Source organism: Pipra filicauda, unplaced genomic scaffold, assembly GCF_003945595.2.
Source record: "Pipra filicauda isolate LSUMZ 115617 unplaced genomic scaffold, ASM394559v2 scaffold678_size160543_pilon, whole genome shotgun sequence".
NCBI lineage: Eukaryota > Metazoa > Chordata > Aves > Passeriformes > Pipridae > Pipra > Pipra filicauda.
Genome location: NW_024104840.1, coordinates 12931 through 26297, shown reverse-complemented (window position 1 = coordinate 26297; position 13367 = coordinate 12931). Strand labels below are relative to the sequence as shown.

Sequence of the window (13367 nt, the reverse complement as noted above, 5' to 3'; positions counted from 1 at the left end):
GAGTTCAGTGCTGGTGACAGGTGATGGACACCCTGGGAACTGGGAACAGACTGGTGCCCTTGGAGACAGTTAATCATCTCCCAGCTCCTTTCCTGCCTGTGCAGAGCCCTCGCCCCGGGTCTGACAGCCGGTGTTTTACAAGTGTTCAACCACCTAATTCCCATCGATCTGGGGGCTTTTGCAGTTCCATCATCTCCCTGATCTCTGCTGATTTTGGGAAAAGGCGGGTGCCTGTGTGTTTTCAACCATCACTCCCTTGCTCCTGCTGGTCTGATCTTTATAAATTCCCAGTTGTGATGAATAAAAAGAGACCGGGGGGTGATTAAGAGAAGCAAACAAGAAACTCAGTCTTTCCTCTGTCAGAAGCCTTTGCTGAACTGCTTCTCCCCTCCAGCAAGGAGGTAATCAAGTGTTGGCTGGAGCTTATTCTTGTCTGTCTTGATAACAGGTGGGTTTCTTTATGTGGTGGATCTCAGCTCCCTCATTCCCTTTGGAGAGGGAACAGGAGCCGTGTCAGAGGGCAGGTCAGTCAGTGCCACTTTGTGGGTGAAGAGCACAAGGAACATCCTTATTATGTGGGAATAGACAGAAGAATCTGCCTCAGATAATCCACTAGATGCCTCTAGAAGAGGAGCAGATCCTTCTCCAGGCCTTCCTTCTTCCCTGCTGAGTTCTGGCGGTGTAGGGCAGCAAGTGCCAGGACACCCGGGTGGGGAGCCCTTAATTCCAGCATGGATTGCACCCCCCGTGGGCTCTGCTAAAGCAGCTACCCCAGGACAGTTGGGAAAACAATGTCCCATCCCTGGATATGTCCAAGGCCAGCTTGGATGGAGCTCTGAGCACCCTGGGCTAGTGGAAGGTGTCCCTGCCCATGGCAGGGGGTGGCACTGGTTGGGCTTTAAGGTCCCTTCCAACCCAAGCCATTCTGGGATTCTGTAAATGCAGTGAAGTCTGAGGGTTCAGGACACGCAACAGAGGAATTTTAGAGGTGATAAATTGTGTTTGGTTTCTGAGGAAGAGAGTTTAGAAGTGTGTGCTGATGTGTTGAATCCCTGCTGGGGGTCAGTGCAGGGAAAACAGGACTCGATGTTTGTGTCAAGGGTGGTTTATGGAGCCAGGCTGGGAGAGATGGGAATGTTCACTTGGAGAAGGGAAGGCTCCAGGGAGAGCTGAGAGCCCCTTGCAGGGCCTAAAGGGGCTCCAGGAGAGCTGGAGAGGGACTGGGGACAAGGCCTGGAGGGACAGGACACAGGGAATGGCTTCCCAGTACCAGAGGGCAGGGATGGGGGGGATATTGGGAAGGGATTGCTGGCTGGGAGGGTGGGGAGGGGCTGGAATGGATTTCCCAGAGAAGCTGTGGCTGCCCCTGGATCCCTGGAAGTGTCCAAGGCCAAGATTGGAGCAACCTGGGCTAGTGGAAGGTGTCCCTGCCCATGGCAGGGGGTGGAATTAGATGATTTTTCATGTCCCTTCCCACCCAAACCATTCCAGGCTTCTTTGACATTCTCTGCAAACGTGGCATGTCCATATTGAAATTTTAACATCCCGAGCAAGATGGAAAACTCAGAGCGCTCCTAATGTTTGCTCAAACTTTAAATGCCTGCAGAAAATTCCAGCTTTGTTGCTCATCTAATTCCCTCCCATTTTGCAGCCTGACATTTCAGGCTCCATTTGGGAGACGTTGAGCTGTGTCACTAATGGCCCTGTCTCAGACACCCACGTGCAGTGGCATTCAGGTGGGCACAGCCCATTGCTGGCACAGCATGAGGGCATCATTAGCTCTGTGACAAATATCCCTTTGTTGCCAAGTTATCCTTATTTTTCTTTGTTTTTTATTTTTTTTCTTTTTGTTCCTCCCCACCCCCCCATAATTTATTACTGAGCAGATTTAAATCAGCCAACTCTGCTCCTGAGAAAGAAACTGCTACAACAAAAAACACTCGCTGAGAGAGCTGTGAAAGTTTGGGTTATTTTTTTGTGGTGCTAATAAATGTGGAATTAGACTTTCTTGACTTATATAATTAAAAAAAAAACAAAACAACAACCAAATCCTTGAACCCAGTGAAGGATTTCTTGCATTGTGACATCACCGGAGCGACGGTCCAGATGGTGCCTGGAGTGTGGAATGTGTTGGGAAGTTGTGGATCAGTGAGCAGGGATGGTTGGTCCTCTACTCAGTGGTCAGTGCAATAATGTTGTGGGCACTTCCACACGCTTGGAAATCCTCAGGGCTCTCTGGGAATGAGGATTTACAGCTCATTCTCTCTGATGGGGTGGAGAGTTTTCTTCTCTCCGAGTGTGCTCGTGTGGATTTGCAAGTTCAGCTCTTCTTGGAGAGGTTCTGCAAACTGCAGCTCTGGGAATCATAAGGAGGGGGAAAAAAAAAAAGGCATTATTTCCACTTTTTGTGGAATTATGGGAAGGTTTGGGTTGGAAGGGACATGAAAGATCATCTTTTTCCAACCTTCCATTATCCCAGGTTGCTCCAACCCGGCCTTGGACACTTCCAGGGATCCAGGGGCAGCCACAGCTTCTCTGGGAAATCCATTCCAGCCCCTCCCCACCCTCCCAGCCAGCAGTTCCTTCCCAATATCCCACCTAACCCTGCCCTCTGGCAGTGGGAAGCCATTCCCTGTGTCCTGTCCCTCCAGGCCTTGTCCCCAGTCCCTCTCCAGCTCTCCTGGAGCCCCTTTATGCCCTGCAAGGGGCTCTCAGCTCTCCCTGGAACCTTCTCTTCTCCAGCTGAACATTCCCAGCTCTCCCAGCCTGGCTCCAGAGCAGAAGGAATCCAGCCCTGGGAGCATCTCCATGTTTTTTTCTGGTCTCCCTCCAGCAGGTTCATGTCCTTCCTTCATTTGCAGCCTGGGACAGTGGAAGGTGTCCCTGCCCATGGGAGAGGATGGAACAAGATGAGCTTCCCTTCCAACCCAAACCATTCCATGATTCTCTGCTCCCTGTTTCCTGCAGAGCTGCCTGGTCTTGGATTGTTTGGAGGAACGATCGTTCCCCTCCCCGTGGGAGATACCCTTGACAGACTCAAGAAGGGCAAAGGGATATTCCTGGTGTATTTTTATGGGCATTCCTGGTGGTTCTCCAGCACAGGGACTTGCCTTTGGTGGGTGAATCCAGTCCCATTGGCTGCTCCATGTAAATACACATTTCAGACCTTGGGGGAGAGTCCTCGGGGGGGATTTGCTCCCAAATATACAGACAGAGGGATCGTGTCCTCTCTCCTGCTCCAGCTGGGGCTTTTCTCCAGTGTCAGCCACCACAAAGCTCCAGCATGGAGAGAGGAGAAGGTGAGAGGAGCAGTGGAGCCTGCTGGAATCCTCAGGATTGGTTGACGTGTAGGAGCCATCCCCAGGAACAAGATTTACATCTCAACATGTTTTTCAAGGCAAAACTCTTCGGTATTTTAAAAGACTGAAAAACAAAACTGCTTTTCCTCGTGCCTCCCACCTTCCTGCAGAGCCTCTGTGGCGATTAATTGAAAACCTAGAGCCAGGAAGATGTAAAATCCCCTTTTTTTCTCCCTGTTCCAGCATTCTGTTCTACTCCAATCCCTCAGAGCGGGGCCGAGCGGATCAGGTGGATTGTTTCATTCCTGGCTGTGGAGGAATAAAACATGGAGGGCCCAGTCAATAATATCGATTAGTGCAGGGTGACTTGGTGTAACAAGAATCACAGCCCTGCCTTAATTCCAGCCTGCATTTCCTCCTTTCATGCCTCAGCAGCTCGTGCTCGGATAAATCCTCCAATAAGTCTGTAAAGACACAGAGACCCCGCTGGAAATTGCAGGATCTGACATTAACAGGGGAAATGAATAATTTTCTTTTCCTTGAACTCACACCTCTTTTTTAATTTGTTTTCTTTTTTTAAGCTGTCACATCGTGTGAGTTCGATTCAGGAAATTCACGGCTTCTTTTTTTTTTTTTTTAAAGAGCTTCCTCTTTCTAAATACAGTCAGTAAAGCTGAATTAACTCTGCCTTCAGCTGCTCTGTGCTTCCTGATTTCCTTGTGTTGGTGTAGGATTTACCAGGAGGCTTCCACATCCCAGCACCGCGTTGGAGGAGCTGACTCAGCTGTGGAAATGCTGTGACTGCAGATATCCCGAGTTTCCCTGGATTTCTCGCTCCACAGGGAGCTCAGTAGCAAACCTCACCAAAACAGCATCTTAAATCCACTGCTGGGATGGGAATTCTTGTAGAAAACACTCCTGGGATGGGAATTCCTGTAAGAAACACCCCTGACCTGGAGGGACCTTTTGGGATATGGAGGAGCTGGTGCTGTGACCTGCTCAGTCCTTGGGTTTTGCTGTGAGGTTGCTACAGGAGGGGCAAATAAATCCAATAAATCCAGCCATCAAAGAGCTTATTTTTTTGCAGGTAATGTCCTAAGGCAGATAAACTTCCCTCTGGAAAGAAGGTTGGAGGCACTTTCTTCCCCTCACACCCTTTCCAGTTTGGAGACTTTCTTCTTGTTTCAAGGCAGACACACGTCAGGGTCAAAAACTTCCATAACCTGCTGGTGGAGCTTTGATTTTCAAGGACTTTGTCGTTTCCCTGCACCTCTAAAGCTGCCCCAATAATGTGATGAGCTCCTGTATTTATTATTATCAATCCCTGAGGAAGAGTTCACGTGAAAAACGGGAAGGGCTTCGTAATCTTTGGGATGTACAAACTTTGCCCGAGTTCGTTTTTTGGGGTTCTTTGAGGTTTTCTATCAAAACCCCACAGCTGATGGGGTTGTTTGTGGGAGGGTGGCAGCACATGATGATGATCCCCCTGCAGAGCTGCCTCCAGCCCTGGGAACAACAGCAGGAGGACGTGGAGCTGTTGGAAAGAGTCCAGAGGAGGCCCTGGAGCTGCTCCCAGGGCTGGATCCCTCTGCTCTGGAGCCAGGCTGGGAGAGCTGGGAATGTTCCCCTGGAGAAGAGAAGGCTCCAGGGAGAGCTGAGAGCCCCTTGCAGGGCCTAAAGGGGCTCCAGGAGAGCTGGAGAGGGACTGGAGACAAGGGATGGAGGGACAGGACACAGGGAATGGCTTCAGACTGGGTTTGACTGGATATTGGGAAGGAATTGCTGTCTGGGAGGGTGGGGAGGCCCTGGCCCAGGTTTCCCAGAGAAGCTGTGGCTGCCCCTGGATCCCTGGAAGTGTCCAAGGCCAGGTTGGAGCAACCTGGGATAGTGGAAGGTGTCCCTGCCCATGGCAGGGAGATGGAACTGGATGATCTTTCAGGTCCATTCCCACCCAAACCATTCCATGGTGCAGCATCTGGCCCGTTGTCCTAAAAATGTTTTCTTCTGCAATGGTTTTACAAGTGGATTTTGTTGCTCTCAGGACAAAAGTTTCAGGAAGTTGGTATTCCCCCCCCCCTCTTTTCTCTCTCAATATCCAAATTTAACATCCTTTGGGAGCTGCCTCTGGAAGTACCTTTGGTTTGGCTGCAGTGATACACAGGTTGATGTTTTCCTGCCACTCCAAATCCTTCTCTGTGGGGCTGTGGTGCACAAATAACGTTGTCCTGAGTTGTGTTTCGCTGCAAAGGAGCTGCCAAACTCACAAATGGGTTTTTCCTGTAGCTGGGACCCTGTTTGTACCCAGGTGGAACTCGGGGAATTGTGTCTCCTGCTTGGGAATCCCAAATTCAGCACAGGAAATGAACCCCTGAGAGACCTGGAAATGTTAAATATAATTAATGAGTTAAAATACCAGGTCACTGGCAATCAAAACCAAGCGTCTTCCAGGTGGAATCGTGGAATCCTCAGACGTGCAGGACCTGGAAGCAGCAAGATTCAGGGAAGTGCTGCTCTTCAAACCCTTTCCAAGCCCTGTGGGCTTCAAAACACATCTGAGCCCCATGGACAAGACATTGGGGGTTTATTGCACAAGATGCAGGACCTGGACTTCGTGGTCTTCCTGCAAGACTTCCACTAATTTTGGGGAGTAGAAATAATGTTTAGAAACATCTCCACCCCACCTGTATTGTCCCCACTGCTTCAGCAGTGCTTGCTGTGAGCAAGAGGGGGGTACAGGGGAGCGTGTCTTCACGTTAATTACTGATCTTTCATCAGGAAAGAAGCCTCTAATTCATGTTTAATTATCACTTGCTAAGCGTTTAATTATCACTTGCTATCTAAAAACCACGGGCTGCTGAGCTCTGTTAGCCAACTTTGTTTGCTGTTATTTTCCAGGAGGACCGGATGATAACTTAATTGAAGGTGGCGGATCCAAGTTTGTCTGCAAACCGGGAGCCAGGAACATCACCGTCATCTTTCATCCCCTCCTCAGGTAAAATTCAGGTTTTCCACGTGCTCCTACAGGTGCAAACCGTTAGAATTAAGTAGGATTAACCTTCTGGAATTAACCTGCTCCGCGGGGATGGTGCCGCTTCCGAGCCGCGTCCCGGAGCAGCGGCCTCGCTCTGAAGTTGTTGGTGTGCAGATATTTTAAAAAAATCATCATTAATTCAGCTTCTTGGAGATGTTTTTAAACCTTTTTTGAAGGGAACTCTGGTGCCAGGTGGGATTCCCTGCCTGGGCGAGCCCGTTTCGCTTCCCAGTGTCGTTTATTACCGACGAGGTAAAATTTATTTGCGACCTGCCACGAGTTGTTTGTCTCTTCCTGGCCTTTGTGCTCCTTAAAAAAACTCAGAGGATGCTCTGACGAACTGCAAGGCGAGTTCAGGCTTTGATAAAACAAGTGTGATCTGGCAAATCAGTGCCTGATCCCAGGTGATTCCCAAAATCCTCACAACTGGAACCTTAAACAGAGCAGGTCTTTAGTGAGCTTTTTCTCACCGCGTCGTTCTCCTCTGGTTGCTTGAGTTTTGCTCTTTTTTGGCTTTGCAGTCAAACAGTCCCTGGGGTTGGTTTTGTTGGAATTAGTTGTTGGAATTAAACACTGCAATGTTTGCCTCGGTTCGTGTCGATCTCCCACCTCTGCTTTTCCCTGCCAGGGTTTTCCTTCCTCCTCAGGGATGTCCTTTCCCACTCAGCACCAGCAGCTTTAGAGCGTTTCCCCCCTTGGCTCTGCTTTTATTACTCGCTGTCACGAGCCACTGAACAACCAGGGGATTGTCTCCCCTCATAAAACAGCAATAAAATATAATTCAGTCTTATCCCCAAGGGGAAGGAATGTCCGACTGACCTCAGTTCTCAGCCCTCAAAAAGATGGTTTTTAAAGTTCTTTGTGACTTCTCAGCACTTAAAAAATACAGATGGAGAATCCATAAACTCCTCCAGATCTAGATTTCTGGTTTCATGACACCAAATATTGGAATAATCTTGAGAAAGCACTAAAATTTGGTATGGTCTTTAAGGGCTTTCCTTGGAAAAAGGGGTGTGTCCGTGGTACCCTCTGTTTACTGCTGGATGTCCATAAATGAAATGGAGAATTCCCCAAGCGGATTTCATTTCAACCTCTGTCTCTTCCCAACTAAAGAAACGCCCTAAAAATGAAATTTGCTGCCGTATAAATTTATAGTTTTCAGCCATTTTATTGTGGGAAAAGATGGGCGACGGTTGAGATGCTCTTCAACTGATATTTCTTCAATTTCTCATTTTTTTAAATGAATTTACAGATGCCTTTCAAGCACAGAGGGGGGTGATGCTCTTAGTTTTATTGATGACATATTTCCCATTGATTTAGATTCTTTCCCTTTGCCTTCCCGCTTCGTTCCCCCCCCCTTTTTTTCTCCTCAAACCTGAGTGCTCTGCTTTAAAATAACACCTCTCACAAACACTTCACTCTTCATTACCAAGCCTGCAAGAGGGGCAGGAGGAATACTTTGCCTCCTAAAAAAAATAATTGCAGCATCCTCACTTCCCTGCGCCCAGTTTTCCATCGGCAGCCGCAGGAGGAGAAGGAAAACAGGCCGTGACCCAGCCTGGCCTTTTCCCCCTGCAGGATGGGGGGGATTTGGGGTTGGGATGAGGGCTGTGGGAACTGTTTTAATGTGATTTTACCAATTTTAATCACTGACACAGTGAGTGCTGAGTCCTTGTTGTCTTAGATTTGGTTTTGGCTCCTCAGCTTTGGCTCCTCAACTCCGGCTAAAATATTTCGATGGTGCAATAATTCCCAGCACTTGGAATATTAGAATCCTCGTCCTACCTGTGCATCCCTCGTTGGTTAAATCTTTGCTTGGCCCTTTTCTGAACGTTCCTGTCTGAATTCCCAACTCTCCCTGGAGGGAATTCCTGCAAAGGTGTGAAGTTTTCACTTGTTTTATTTGCCATTTGCTGCCGGGGTCATCTTTCATCCCTGTCCCTTGTACCTGCTTCAGATGAGTCTGCTTTGAATTCAAAATGATCAATATTTTATTCACAAGTGAGGGGCTTTTTCCTTATTTTTACCAAGTTCCCATAAATCTGTTGCCAGGTGGACTGATTTTTCTTAGGAAGCTCAGTGCTCCTGGAAGCACTGAGCAAACTGGATTTCTGGGAAACCAGGCCCCCGGTGGGATGATTTAAAGCCTGGCTTTTAAAATAGAATTCAGCCCCAAAATGTGGAGAGTTGTAACCAGAACATTCATACCCACCAGTCTGAGTTCCCCTCTCTTGTCCTCCTGATATGAGAAGTGTCACTGTCCATCACATCAGAGGGGCACAAGCACGGGGGGTAAATTTGCTGCTTAAAAAGCCTTTTTTTTATCCTTTTTTTTTATTTACAAGCTCAGCTCCAAATCTTTTTGAAGACACAGGTTCAACAGGCTTTTGGGGGGGGGGGCTGTAACTTAACCCCCTTATCCCCCCATGACCAGCATTTGTTTAGAGAAATTAGAATTTACAGCCACGGGGAGTGTAAAGGGAGATACTCACAAATGGTTTTCAAAGCTTCCCTTCCCTTGGAATTCATTTAGAGCAGCAAACCAGAGGTGGGAAGTGAGGTTTTGGGATGCGGGTCCCCTGATTTCCACCAGGACAACTGAGACCCACCAAGGCCCAGATTAATTACCAGGATTTAACGTCGCTCCACACACATAAGAAACAGAAACGAGGAGTGAATTTTTGAAAGACAGGGGGGAGGTGATTCCTGGGAAATAGATTTTCCTAATGGAAAATTCCAAATCGGAGCAGGATACGTGTCTGATTTCCCTTAATTACTTTTCATGGGAGGTGTTGAAGTATAAAAGTTACCAAAATTGGAGTCCAGTTCATCCTTCGCTGTTAACCGGCGTTTCCTTGGCTTGGGAAAGCACTGGTGTTGCTGGTCTGAGGAATAACATCTCCCACTGGAGGAAGGAATCGTGCAGGGCCAAATCCTGGAATCTGGAGCAGCCTGAGCGATGTCTGGTGTGACATTTGTTTGGTGGGGATTTTTTTTTCCTTCCTTCTCTCTCTCTGTGTTTTATCGTTAATGTTTATTTGTTTCAGCTGGCATTTGAAAGGCACTTGGCTCCTGAGGGTAATAATCCTTTTACATATGCTTTATAGAGTGTGTTTATTACCAGACAATTGAAGAACAGATGTCTGCAGTCTTGGGAGGGGGGATGGAGGGCGATGGGAACTCAGCGGAACGTGGTTTGGATGTTGGATATCGAGGCCGCCAGGGCTTCCATTTATTACCATCAGCCACACCTCATTAAGATCAAGCAGCAATTAAAGGGGCTTGGAGGATGATTTGGAAAAATCTGGGCGAGATTGTGACCTTGGGAAGGAGGATGGAGGAGCTGAATTGGCTTGGCAGCCTCTCCCTCTCCACGGGGCTGTTTTTGGGGGAATCTCCCTTTTGGCGATGTCCAAATCACCGCCCTGGATTTCAGAGCCTGGAGAGCAAGGGGAAAAACAAAGAGTTGGTGTGTTGGGGCAGGGGAAAAAAAAACAAAAAAAAAGAAAAAAAGAGAAGGAAAAGCCAAATCCCTGCTTTGCCTCTGCTGGCGTTGTTCGGGATGCAAAGTTTAACGCTCCGGTTTGCTGCTGCTTGGATTTGGGATTGATGGCAGTGGAGGGAAAAGAGAAGGTAATAATTTGACATTTTAATTTAAAATGGAATGCTTTTGTCCGTTGCTACAAGTCTCCATCATTGAAAGCAGGAGGCTTTTCACTTTGGAATTAACCTGTTCCTTCCAGTTGTGTTAATTCCAAAAAAAAAAAAAAAAAAAAAGAGTGATTGCTCTTTTAATAAATAAAATAAATGATTTGGGGATTAATCGAGGAGGAAGGTGTTGACTTTTGCTGCCTGTTGATATGTCGCCAACTGGTGGCAATCAGCTCTGAGCTGCTGGAGGTCCAGTTGCAGATTCCAGGGATTCCCTGTCCTTGGGAAGGAGGTGGCCAACGTGCAGAACACGTGCACACACCCAGGTGCACAAATATTGGCAGTTTTATGGGAATAATTCTATTTATTTCGGGTTGTGTCGAGATGAAAGGTGCTGTGTGTAGAATCTAAACCCTCTGCTGCTTCTGGAAATCTTGGGGAGGGAACAGCAAAGTTGGGACATCAAAGTCTCGGAGCATCAGCTGCTGCTGCAGGTTCCAAAACCTCATGACTCTTAATTGATATAAAACTCTGTGTTTAAGCTCACTGAGAACCCCTTTTATTAGTATATCTGTACAGCTAGAATAATAAACAGCTAATTTTATTTTAACTACAATGTCTTGTAGTTGCACACCACAGAATTAATATTTGACCATATGGGGAGTGTGTTACTTGGGAAGCAAAAGGAGTGGTAAAATTAGTTTGTGAGTTACATTTAGACTGTATTAAATGGCACCAAATAGGTTAAGAAAAAGATGTGGTATTTTATCAGTCTAAGGGTTCCACATTATTATTGAAGGAGGTGGAAAATGTCAAAGCCTCCTACGGCACAAATAGTGCTAAATAATGAGAGCTGATGCCTTCAGCTTTTTGAATCAAACCCAAAATACTTGATTTTAGAGAAATCGATAAAACTGACTCAAGCTGGGAGAGGGAACTTGTAATATTGACTGCTGCAAGTTTGAGTTTGAGTTTGAGTAATGAGCAGAGGGTCAGGGGTTCAGGAAAAGAAAATATCTGACGTGCTGGTTTTGTGCACAGGAAACGTCGTTTTTGCAAACTTTTAAATGCAGTGGCTCCTTAAAAATAGAAGCCTCCAGATTTCATGGAGTCTTACATTCAGACTTATCTTTAAAGAGGGGGAAAAATATCACTTAGTTAATCCAAATCTGGCTCCTGCAAGGTAGGGTTGGTCCTCCCTTGGAGAGGAGGCCCCAGGGCAGGGAGATGGTGCCTCTCTGCTGGTTCTGTGATGTGGTGGGACAGGTGAGGGCCAGATCAGGAGATCATGGAATTGTTGAATCCTTTAGGTTGGAAGAGACCTCCAGGGTCTTTGAGCCTCCCTGTGCCCGATGCCCACCTTGTCCCCCAGCCCAGAGCACTGAGTGCCACGGCCAGGCCTTCCTTGGACACCTCCAGGGATGGGGACTCCAAACTTCCCTGGGCAGCCCCTGCCAAGGCCTGAACACCCTTTCCATGGAGAAATTCCTCCTCATGTCCAACCTAACCCTCCCCTGGCACAGCTGGAGGCCGTTCCCTCTCCTCCTGGCCCTTGTTCCCTGGGAGCAGAGCCCGACCCCTCCCCAGCTCCCCCCCTCCTGTCAGGGACTTGCAGAGCCAGAAGGTCCCCCCTGAACCTCCTTTGCTCCAGGCTGAGCCCCCTCAGCTCCCTCAGGAGTTCTCCAGCCCCTTCCCAGCTCCCTTCCCTTCCCTGCACACGCTCCAGCCTCTCCATGTCTTGTGATGAGCCCAGAACTGCCCCCAGGACTTGAGGTGAGGCCTCCCCAGGTCCCAGCACAGAGGGATCTCAAATCCCAACTCTCATCACCTGATGCTTCCTATTATTACAGAATCCCAGAATGGTTTGGGCTGGAAGGGACCTTAAAGATCATCCCTTTCCAACACCCTGCCATGGGCAGGGACACCTTCCGGCAGCAGAACCTTCCTCTAGAAACTACCACCTTTATTTTGGTTACTTCTCCTCCCTGAGCATGGCAGCTGCTCCACTCAACTTTCCATCCTTTCCATCCACTCGCCGCCGTTTTCCCTTCAATTGCCCCGAACCCGGAATCTCAAGGGAGCAATTCCACACCCACCTACGGAATTCTTTTCCCTCCCCGTGGTTTAATGAGGGTTTTTAGGAGGCATTTGGTTGACAAGTGCCTCGTGCTGTCACCGGCAGGGATGGATGTTCCTTGCGGGCGAATCCCGACCCTTTTCTCCCTGACAGGCCCCTCGTGGAGCCGCCGCTGAATTCTAAAGACACGTTTTCAGCAGAGCCTTGTTGTTGTGACACTGCCAAGGAAAAGGTTTTCCTTGTGAGTGAGGCCACTGCAGAAGTAGGAGAAAGGGTGGGGAGCAGCTTCACGTTCCGTGCTTTTTTTTTTCTTTCCCCCTCCCTCCCCCCCCGACGCTTTATGAGAGCTGACAGTCCTCCCGCGTGCGTCTGATTAGAGATGACAGTTTATAAAAACCTTAATGTGGGTCTGTTCATTTTCCATGACAGGAAATAAAGTGATCCCCTTCTCCCCCCCCCCCCCCCCCCAGTCACCGCCACCACCTCCCACACAAACAAAAACTCTTACATGCCAAAAAAAAAAAAACCCCACCCCTCCTCCTCCTCCTTCTCCTCCTCCTCCTCTTAATCTGCGGTGCATTGATTTTATATTGTCTGTCAGGGAACGCGCTTCAGCAGATCAGTCACGTTGGGAGTTTTCAAACATGCTTCATCCGAAGGGGAAAATCAACAGCCTGTCAGAAATTTCACATGTCTGCAGCTCCTCCTTCCCTCTGGATGAAACACGAGCTGAAGGAACAGAGGAATTTTGACATTTGCAAGAGCTCGGGCTGAGTAGCTGGGAACGGCGTTAATGCGATTCCGTGAATTACTTCTAACCTGGATCGTGTTCCTCGAGCCAACAAAGCAGTGTGGGCTCGTTCCTTCTTGGAATTACAGAATCACAGAATGGGTTGGGTTGAAAAGGACCTTTCCATGGGCAGGGACACCTTCCACTAGCCCAGGTTGCTCCAAGCTGGCCTTGGACACTTCCAGGGATGAGGCAGCCACAGCTTCTCTGGGAAACCTGTTGCGCCGCTCAAGTTTAATTCCAGCGTTTTCCTCCTGTTCTCATGGAGCAGGATCAAAGTTCCCCATATTGCTGAACACTGGTATTGTTCTTATTTTGCTTATTTGTCCTTATTAAGAAGGATTTATGATGCCACTGGAGTTTTCAGGGATTGATTTATCCCTTGAATGCTCCATCACACGGCCTGAACCGTGTCTTGGGATAGTTTGGTCGGAAAGGAGCTAAAACAATCCCATTGTCCCCCTGCCTGGCTAATTCAGGGCTGACCATGGGGCCAGAGGAGGCTTTGGCAAAACTGGC

General features: G+C 48.3%; 1 protein-coding gene across 1 annotated transcript in view; it reads left to right on the top strand.

Moving 5' to 3' along the window:
* LOC113987184 (exocyst complex component 4-like) overlaps positions 1-12825 on the top strand; it is a gene marked incomplete at its 5' end in the record, with an annotated part of 145375 nt that extends 132550 nt beyond the window's left edge. Inside the window, 2 exons of the mRNA XM_039388695.1 lie at positions 6195-6291; positions 12660-12825. Of these exons, the coding sequence (XP_039244629.1) occupies positions 6195-6291; positions 12660-12810 (248 nt within the window). The remainder of the gene's footprint in view (positions 1-6194; positions 6292-12659) is intronic.
* Between the last annotated feature and the right edge of the window lie 542 nt (positions 12826-13367).